The 10230-nt window shown below is 37.2% G+C and overlaps 2 protein-coding genes across 3 annotated transcripts; one reads left to right on the forward strand and one right to left on the reverse strand.

The window, feature by feature from the left end:
* Positions 1-310: 310 nt before the first annotated feature.
* Positions 311-6327, forward strand: LOC132269526 (uncharacterized). 2 transcript variants are annotated; one of them, XM_059770759.1, is made up of 6 exons: positions 311-982; positions 2897-3103; positions 3327-3566; positions 4297-4514; positions 4864-5118; positions 5741-6327. In XM_059770759.1, the coding sequence occupies exons 1-6, from the start codon at positions 571-573 to the stop codon at positions 6002-6004; spliced, it is 1596 nt and encodes a 531-aa protein (XP_059626742.1). In that variant the 5' UTR covers positions 311-570; the 3' UTR covers positions 6005-6327. The 2 variants fall into 2 exon arrangements, with proteins under 2 accessions (XP_059626742.1, XP_059626743.1); XM_059770760.1 differs by having other exon boundaries at positions 312-982; positions 2912-3103.
* A 163-nt stretch (positions 6328-6490) lies between these two features.
* Positions 6491-7157, reverse strand: LOC132269527 (uncharacterized). The gene has a single exon (XM_059770761.1). It carries the CDS (start codon positions 7155-7157, stop codon positions 6735-6737), a length of 423 nt encoding a protein of 140 aa, XP_059626744.1. The 3' UTR covers positions 6491-6734.
* Between the last annotated feature and the right edge of the window lie 3073 nt (positions 7158-10230).

The raw sequence follows: 10230 nt of genomic DNA on the forward strand, positions 1-10230 counted from the left end.
AACTCGTACCAAAATATTAATTTCTTTATTAAACTAAACTAAAGTATTAACTAGTAGTAATTGCGTCACTTTCCAAAAATTATTCTTTCACCGGACGGTAACGGCCGTTGCTCCAACCAAGTAAACCACCAACCCCACCACATGCAAAATGCCAACCGCCGCTGACGCGTTACCTTGCCCACGTGGACAAATCTCCACCCTTAAATCTCCTTTGTACCCTATCTCCTCACCAACCACCCCCCAGACTCTCGTTAAATTACACTCTGGTCCCCTCTCTTCACCTAAAAAACTCAAAAACAACCATTCATGGCAAACAAAAAACAAAATTCTCTCTCTATATCTGTCTCTCATTCTCACTCTATCTCTTTCTTTCTCCATCTCTTTCTCTCTCTATATAGAGAGTTTGTCCTTGTCTTCACCGAATACATATGGACCTTTCGCACATCAATTTAGTCATCGTCAAAGTGTCAATGGTCCATAAATAACCATCAGTCAAGCTTAAAATTCACGCCATTGAAGTGGTTTTTGATCGTCCTAGAGTGATTCAATTCAATTCTCTCAGTTCGAATCATGTCGGAGGCTAACGATACAAGGTCATGGAGAGAAGAGTTTCCAGGTCTAGTGGGGGACACAGGGATTCGATACGCCGCCGCCTCCGGCGGTGGCGGAGGAATCGGAGTTAGGACCTCGGCGGCGGCAGAATTTGGAGTCAAAAGCGGTGGCGAGTCGGAGACTTGGAAGTATCATGCGGTTGAGTTTGCGAAGGGTTTGGGGGAGATGAGTGTAGAGTTTGGTAGAGGTTGTAGAGATATAGTGAAGCAGAATTTTCTAACAGAGGATTCGTATGTCGTGAGGAAGTTTAGGGGTCCATGTGTGAAGGCTTGTGGGAAATTGAGATTCCTGAATGAGTATTTGCCGGAGGATCGCGATCCAATTCACTCCTGGACTGTGATATTCTTCGTTTTCATTCTTGCTCTTGGAGGTACCTTTGAGGATTTTAATATAGAATTGTTTCGTTACTTTTTGCTCTGTTTGGTTGACGGGAAAATGTAGGAAAACGAGAGAAACTATTAATTTCGTATCTTAAATTCTTCATTAGCTGGACTCTAGAACAAAAAACAACAGTTGAGCGGAATATAAACATTTTTGGCTTGATTGATGTGAATTGAGTTTATCATTTTTCTCGGTGACCATAATGAAGTTTAACAAAAGCAGCTTGGTTTTGTTTATGTTATTATTATTTATTTATTTTTCTTGCTCTCTTCACAACCAAACAGAATATTAGAGAATCTTGGGACTTCTATTGTGGTATTCCAAATTTCAGTCATGTTAGAAGATCATAATTCATTTTCCATTGGAACTTATTTTGTTGTGTTGTGGTTTGGGCTCATCATTATTCGTACATCTTGGTACCAATTCTTTCTAAATCCCATGTTGATGGAGTTTCATGCGCTTTTATAGTATTTTCTCTGTGAGTGGTTAATCAGTCTTTCATCAATTGTTCAGAAATTAGTACCTCTTATTTGATTAATTGAAGTTCAATAGCTTAGTGTGACACATTATTTGTTCAGAAATTAGTACCTCTTATTTGATTAATTGAAGTTCAATAGCTTAGGGGGAACACCATATTGCGTCACAGGTTACTAGTCCCAGTAGTCAACTATTTAATTTTTCATGAATGATATGAGAGAACTGGCTATGCTTTTGGAGAATTCTACTGTGTCATCCCTGTACCCCAAACCAGAATATATAATTTGGTCATATCTCCTAACTATTTTGGTGCTGATATTGTTCTCTTTGGTTATCTATTTTGATTTGAATTGCCATATCTCAGTTAAACTCATTTTCCACATCTGTTTTTTCCCAATTTTATAGAGGACTTTACTAGGCTATCAATCAGAAAATTGAACTCTTGTACTTATCTTGCAAAACACTTCCCTACCAACATGTTGTGGATATTATTAGAGCACTTGCTGAATCAGCTTTGGTTGACTGTGCATGGAGCCCGTGGGATTCGGGATGATGAATTCCATGAAGCAACTATGCAGGGGATAGTCATATGGTATGGCATTGCTTTCATAAGTCATACAGGCATATCTATAATAAGCTTTTTTGTCCCCACTTCCAGTGTCAATTTTTAAGTGCTCCTGCAGCAACACAAGCAGCGGATATTTTTACTTCTTTTTGCGTTTGTAATGACTTAATTAGATGAAAGGCAATGGAGCTCTTGGAACTGGGAATGATGCCTCGTTGTCTTACAGAAATTGAGATTCTAGGAAAAGTTATGGAAGGGCTTGCGGAGAGTTGAAGCTGTTAAGAACTTTCTCAATTGTCAAAGTACCCATGATATTTGTGAAGCTAATGCAAATATGGGATTAAGCTCTCCAGTCTGTCATATACAACTACAGCTTAATTAACCGCTGAAATTTTAAGGAAACTGAACATGGAGGAGTTTGCCAAAGACTAGTGATGAAATTTTAGGGCTTGATGCATTTGCTATAGACTGGTGGTGATTGTTGCAAATAAATTTGTATGTCTTACTCTGCCTATGTATCTGTATAAGTTTGTGGGTGTGGGTGAATAAATTTTTTTAGATAAATATGACGTCTCTCAGCGCTCTGCATAATCAGTGGAGACTGGAGAGAACTGAACCTTTATAAGAAGTGAAGCGGATTTGTTACTCATTAATCATTATGTATGAACCTTGTTTCCTCCTGGATAATTTCTGTTTTTGCTCACTAGCTCAGTAGTTTCGGTGTTTCTTTATTGTCTTGTATAATATTTGAGTATTTGATGTTCTTCCACAAGATTAGTATTTGAAATACTTGAGTTATCGAGTACGCGACTGATTTTTTCTTTGTTGTCATACCATCATTGAGCATCTTACCCAACACAGTTAACTGGTCTGCAGCACTGTATGCAAATACTGAATATGACACTACTACACCATTGGTAAAGAAAATGCGTATACATCCTCCTAATGCTAGTCGTATATTGCTACCGGATGGCAGACACTTGGCTTATCAAGAGCAAGGTGTTCCAGCTCAGAGAGCAAGGTTTTCCATGATTGTTCCACATTCTTTTCTTTCATCCCGACTTGCAGGTAGAAATATCTTTCCATCGAATGTTTTTATCAAAGTGGCTTAATTAAAGAGTTGATTAGTAACTCCTCTTGGGTGCAAACAATTCCTTGGGCGGGGTTGGGGGGGACGGTTGTGGTGGCATGCGTTAGTATCAACTAAGAAAAAAAAAAAGAGTTGATTAGTAATACCTTTTCATGCTGATATGTGCACATATTCAATTTGTTATTTATTATGTTAAAATAGGAATACCTGGTTTAAAAGATTCACTTCTGCAAGAATTCGGCATTCGCGTGGTGACTTATGATCTTCCGGGTTTTGGGGAAAGTGATCCGCATCCAAAGAGAAACCTTGAATCATCAGCTCTTGATATGTTACATTTGTCATATGCTGTGGGTATTACTGAAAAGTTCTGGGTGGTGGGATACTCGGGAGGTAGCATACATGCTTGGGCTGCACTCAGATACATTCCTGATAGACTTGCAGGTATTTGCTCTTTTTCATCTGTATTTCTGTTCATTTGTCATGTTCATACTGAATACTGCTCTGAAATGGTTGCTTAGGATCAGCACAACTGCATTTGCATCAGCCGATTTTTGTGGAATAAATTTGGCTGTAATTAGGTTATCTTGGTATTGTATTGTTCAAACAGTTAGAACCAATACATTCTTTTTCTTTCCCTCAGTATATGATTTGTTTTGGTACAATAATGGACAAGAATTCTGGTTTCTTACTTTAGGGTTCAATATGGCACTCATACTTGCAATAAATGAATATTTGAAAAATTGTACTTAATGATCTATTAAGAGTATGATCCTCTCACTAGGACTTATAAAAGCTTTTGAATAAATGAATGGCATGTGTGCAGCCAATTCCAGATGCTTTAATGAGGGTGTAAAATAGCAGTTAAACTCTGAAGCTTGCAAATTCTTAAAAAGGATAAAGCCTTAAGTACACCCTTATATTGGAATGGGATATCCAATTCATACGTTATTACGTGATTTTATCATGCTGCAATCCAGTATAGTTGTAGCAGTTGAGGAATGACAATATATTTTTGTTTAACTGAAAACACGTATGGCAGTGTGCATCTGCAGGAATGCTACCAAGTGTGTGTAAGAGATTTTTAAAATGCGTTTTAGGCAGGATGGATAATGAACTGATTTTTATTCTATTAGATGAATTAGTCTCTAATCCAATTTTGACCAAATTTCAGGCGCAGCAATGGTTGCTCCAATGGTTAATCCATATGAACCAAGCATGACTAAGGGAGAGAGGTCTAGAACCTGGGAGAAATGGACACCAAGAAGGAAACTGATGTACATTTTAGCTCACAGATTTCCTAGATTACTTTCTTGTCTCTACCGCCGAAGCTTTTTGTCAGGAAAGCATGGTCAAATAGACAAGTGGTTATCATTGTCGCTTGGAAATTGGGTGAGCTATCTTGGCTACTTATCACTGAGCTGTACCAACTTAGGTCTTGATTACATTCTTATACATTAGTCTTCTAGTCGTTTATAAATTTTGATTGAGGAGATATATTTTAATAAGATATTAGAAACAAAATTACTTATCAAAAAAAAAAAGATATTAGAAACAAAATCATTACAAAAAAATCGACTGACAATTTGGCTTGGGAACACTGATGGTGTTGGCACAGCTAACAAAACATGGCAGGTGCTTGTACTGAAGGGGAATTGTTTATATAAATACACACACACACAGATGTATTCATGCATATTCATTTTATGGTTCTTAGTGAAGACATTGTTGATTTGTCTAGGATAGAGTTTTGATAGAGGAACCGAAGTTTGAAGAATTTTGGCAGAGGGATGTGGAGGAATCAGTGCGACAGAGAAATGTAAAACCATTTGTGGAGGAAGCTGTCTTGCAGGTTTCAAATTGGGGTTTCAGACTTGCAGACCTTAAAATACAGAAGAAACACCGTGGTAAAGGCATCATTCAATGGCTTAAATCTATGTACAGTCAGACAGAAGAAGAATTGACAGGCTTTCTTGGCCCAATACAGATCTGGCAGGTCAGTGGACGTCTTCCTGGTCTTGTTACTGAGTCACTAAGAGTAAGACTTTAGGCAGTAGATGCTATCAAGATAATTTGGTATGTATACTCTTGTGTGATCCTCCCCATCTTATTCTGTGTTTCTTGTATTTTGACCATGTTGTAGTGATCATGTAAGATCACCAACATGGAGATATATATATTGCGGAGCTTGCTTTTCTTCATGCTAGATGAAATGATTGTGGCCACTCTCTTAAAGCAGGGTTGTAGTTTAAGGTGGTTAAGGGAAAAAGGATAATGCTTGAAATCGCTTGAAACTGGGCTTACTTTCTTCAGTGTCTCAAACATTTTCCCATCCTTTTCCTACTTTCCAAGATTTAGACAGAGCTTAAGAAAATTATTTGCCGAAATGTTGTAAATTCTGGATGCATGGTGATATAGATTGCAGATAAAAATAGTCGTTTGTTGTGAGCTACTCCTTCTGGAAACTATCTTAAGGCCACAAATTGTGTAATGAGAATCAAAGACTTAGATATGTATTATATATGTTCTTCAGAGGTATTATCAGTTTCAAATGTCAGTTAAAAGTTTTATTTATGCTGACTTCTCTTTTCTATTGTGAACGTTTCAATGCTGAACAGGGGATGGATGATATGGTGGTCCCACCGTCAATGACTGATTTCGTGCAGCGAGTTCTACCAAGTGCTATGGTGCATAAGCTCCGTTACGATGGCCATTTCAGCTATTTTTATTTCTGTGATGGATGCCATAGACACATTGTCTCTACACTTTTCGGGAACCCTCAAGGCCCGCTTGCTATTCAAGTGGATATAGATGATACTCACGTCAAAGAAGATACTGAAGACACGGGAGAAATAAACCTCGGCATTTCTGCCTTGGACTGATATCATTTTTGCAATTTGATTCAACAAATCCTGATGTATATACCATAGGCTTGCTCCACCAACCGTGGAGCTAAAAGTTCTAAAATTAGTGTCATTAGTTTTACTTCAGTAATAATAGACCAATACCAGTTGATGGGTAGAGTATACTTGGAAACTTGTAGGAAGACACTTTGGCCGCAAAAAAGAGAACACAATTCACTCTTGTCATATTCCTATTCACTGCAATATTATATAATGACTCCTGAGCTCAATTATGCTCAGTTTGGCTATTATCAGAAGTGTTAATGACCTGTGAATAGAAGATTAATTTTGTTTCTGGGAAACCAAGTTTTTTTTCTGCCCAAAGTTTTGTTATTGGCCAGGAATTTAGCAGAGAAAGAACATTAGTAGCCATTGATTTAAGCCGGTTCTGCGATCTCTGTACTCAGGGCTGAGATATCATGAGGATCATAGTATGTCAAGCTAATTTTGAACGAATTTAACTAAAGTAACTTCTTTTGTTAATCCCGTAGAGTTTGAAGTTTAAACAGGTACATTGCTCTTATAGAACCTTCAACCTTCTATTTTGGATAGTACTTTCATGTTGCTTTTACCGGGAATGATACAATATGTAACAACTAAAGTTTAAAGAAGATATTTCAAAGAGAAATTCAAATTTAAGCAGAGCTTGAAGTTAAAGATTTTATTACGATTTTATTGCTCCAACCCCAAGCAAATTCAAATCCGCAGATCAAACTGTGTTGCTTCTTTGCAATTGAGGACCATTTCTTCCTTCAACTGGGACCAGCAGATTAGATCCAAAACCATTAGCAACTCTGTTCCTTCCGTAGATTGGAATCAATCCTCGACCATCCTCGATGTCTTCATCCATGGCTGTTGAACCCTCCTTGCACGGTGGCCCGATGAGCCACGTGAGGTCACATATTCCGGCATTGTGGGACAAGATGATCACAAAGGATAGGAGCAGCTGAATGATCCATGGGGCGGTGGCGAGAATTGTGCCGGCAATGGCGAAGATTTCGACGTAAATGAGTTGTTGGGTGTTGGCGGTGGCGAAGCGGAAGAGCAATGCACCAAGGATGGTGATCCAGAGAGAGTGGATTAGGATTGAGCGGAGGCTAAAGCCTTTGGTGTTAGACTGTTTGGCCTTCATTTTCTTGGGTTTTGTGTTGGAAATGAGAGGGAAACCTTTTTAAATTGAAGTTTGGTTTTGTCAAGAGTTCCATTCAAGTGCAAAGACTATCCTCTGAATTTAAAAAGAAACACTCTAATCCAATAAGGAGGATATGTCAATTTCAAAAAGCTTTTAATAAAATTATTGTTAAATTTATGTAAATTTATTACTTTTACGCTGGGAAAAGGTTTTGTTGTTGTGTGGTTTCACGGTAAAATCGTATAAAAGTAGGTAATCTAATTACTCCATATTGCATTTTGCAATTTATCCAGAATTTACAATTTTTGTATGGAGATGGATCAAATTGAAAGACATGTTTATTTATTTATTTTTTTTCACCAGCGAAGCTGGATTTTTATTATTGACAGTGATAAGATGTAAAATTTAAATCACATTTCTCTTTTAGACGTGCTATAATGCTTTGACATTTGTTTTTCATAGAAAATTAAAATTCAATACAAAAATTCGTTTGTGCCATCTCCTAAAGCCGATAAAGGCTAGAAAAATTTATTAAAAAGTTATTGGGTTCTTTAAAAAAAAAAAATTAAATAAAAAAATAGATGGACAACATAGGGTGAAGAATTTGGATTTTTTTCCTTTTTTTTTCTTTTTTTGCTATTAGCAAGAAACAATTCTCACCATTTACTTTAAAAAATAAAAAAATACCGATGAGTCCACAAGACCTCTATAAAAAAAATTGATAGAATGTAAAGTAAATCCCTTGTAACAACACCAAGTCAAGTCCTTAACTAAAAAAAAAAAACACCAACTCAAGTTAATTACAATAAATTAATGCCACCAACTCAAGTTAATTACAATAAATTAATGCCACTATTCCACCATGACAATAAATTAATGGCACTATTCCACCCACGATCGCCTGTCCTTAAGCCTGTTTGCGATATATAATAGTATAATACTCCCTAGTATTAATATTTGATGGGAATCACATAACATATTATGATGGAATGCACGTGAAAGGTCTTGACCAATCCAACCCTTGAAATATACATACATATATATATATATATAACATATTATGATGGAATGCACGTGAAAGGTCTTGACCAATCCAACCCTTGAAATATACATACATACATACATATATATATATATTAGTGTTACAAGGGTAGATTTGTTTCTTATCGGATTCTAATAAGGAAATAATTGAGTATAAATAGGTAGATATGTATTGGTGGATATGCAATTATTCAACAATTTAAGTTTTTGAATAAATGGGCAAGCGCCCACTCGTTGCAGTTAGTATCAAAGTTAGACCCAATCTTTGATCTGGTGCCACGCCAAGCGCACGATCCAGAAGGCATCCTGGTGAACCATCCGGATAACAAGGTGGCCCGATCGCAACAAGGGCGTTGCCGTTGCGAGTTCGGGAGGGGGAGAATGTTACAAAGAGAGATTTGTCTCGTATCGAATCCGGATGGAAGAGTGATTGGGTATAAATGGGTGGGTATGCAGCACTACTCAATAGTTTTAATTTTTAAGTAAATGGGCAAGCGTCTACCTGTTACAATTAGGTAGTACAAGTATTGAAAAATTAGTAAGAAATTGGTCATCTTCTAACGGTTTAATTATTCTAAAATTTCAACTATTGACTTGTCACTATAGGGACTCAAATTCTTATTAGTCCATTTGGGAGGTTGAGGAGATACAATTAGGCCACAAAACTTTTATGTTGTCTTTAGTGTGCAGGAATGAAATGGAATGGAAGTGAGAATGGAATGAGAATGGGAATGGGAATGGAATGGTCTTCTCATTCTATTATTTATTTGCAAATATGAAATGTGTTGAAATTGAATGATAATAACCATTCTAGTGTTTGATTTGACTGCTTTAAAATTTAGAATATAATGAATTTCAAATTAAAATTTTCAAAATACCTCTCTTATTAATAAATAAATTAAATTAACAAAATAACATTATTTTTATAATTTTTTTAAAAGAAATGGTATATGTTGGTGGAGGTAGAAAGTGGTAGTGGTAGAGTTAGAAGGCGGCGGTGATAGTAGTGTGGTGGTGGAAGGAGATAGTGGTGTATATGGTAGTAGTAGAAGGTGGCGGTGGTGGAAGATGGCGATGGTGAAAGACAGTGAAGGTAACGGTAGTGGTGGTAGAAGGCAGTGAAGGTGGCAGTAGTGGAAGGTAGTGGCTGTGGTGAAAGTTGTGGCGGCGATGGTGGTGTTGGAAGGAAGTGGCGGTTATGAAAGTCGGTTGCAGCGGTGGAAGGAGGTGGTAGTGGTGAAAGTTGGTTGCAACAGTGGTGGAAGGTTGTGGTGGTTAAAGGTGGTAGTAATGGTGGTGGAAGGCGGTTGCGATGGTGAAAGTCGGTGGTGGTGGTGGAAGGCAACAGTGGTGGTGGTGAAAAGCGGTAACAGTAGAATGTGGTGGTGGTGGAAGGTATTGGAAATGACGATGGTGGTGGTGGGAGGCGATGGCGGTGGTGAAATGCAGAGGTGGCTGTGGTGGAAAGTGATGACGGTGACGAAATGCAGAAATGGCTGTGGTGGAAGGCAATGGTGGTGGGGGGGATGATAGTGGTGTTATTGGTGGTGGTTTTTGGACTTTGAACATGAGGGTTTTTTAAGAAGTTGATTTTTTTGAAAAATATTACTTGGGAATGGAATGGTATTCCATAGGTTTACAATGGAATGACCATTCTAACTTTTAATTTTATATTAAGGGAAATAATTTTATCAAATATATATTAAGGGACATTTTCATTATAATAACATCATTTTGCAACAAAATGGATAGCTAAGGGATTTTATGTCAACTTTTTTCTAGGGGTTTTTTGTCATAAATTGAAAGTAGATAAGAGTATTTTGCAATTTGTCTTATAAACAAAAAAAATTGAGGAAGAAGAAATTTAAATATAAGAAAATTTGAATTGTTTCATGAAGTCCAAGGTAAAAAAATACTGGTGAAATAATTTGAAATTGTCATGTCCAAATGGGGCACCCATGTGCCCGATCCGATAAGAAAGTGTAGGTTATATCAAAGAGTGAGATAGGTAGCTAATGGTTAAGGAGTTTTA

The sequence above is a fragment of the Cornus florida genome, unplaced genomic scaffold, assembly GCF_030987335.1.
Source record: "Cornus florida cultivar Cherokee Brave unplaced genomic scaffold, ASM3098733v1 CherokeeBrave_3.0.0_Hap2_Chr08, whole genome shotgun sequence".
Classification (NCBI taxonomy): Eukaryota; Viridiplantae; Streptophyta; class Magnoliopsida; order Cornales; family Cornaceae; genus Cornus; species Cornus florida.

Coding starts and splice junctions, on each gene's coding strand:
- LOC132269526 (XM_059770759.1), top strand. CDS start 571: ATGTCGGAGGCTAACGATACAAGGTCATGGAGAGAAGAGTTTCCAGGT. Junction 983..2,896: donor TTTCATTCTTGCTCTTGGAG/GTACCTTTGAGG, acceptor TACCCAACACAG/TTAACTGGTCTGCAGCACTG. Junction 3,104..3,326: donor TCTTTCATCCCGACTTGCAG/GTAGAAATATCT, acceptor ATGTTAAAATAG/GAATACCTGGTTTAAAAGAT.
- LOC132269527 (XM_059770761.1), bottom strand. CDS start 7,157: ATGAAGGCCAAACAGTCTAACACCAAAGGCTTTAGCCTCCGCTCAATC.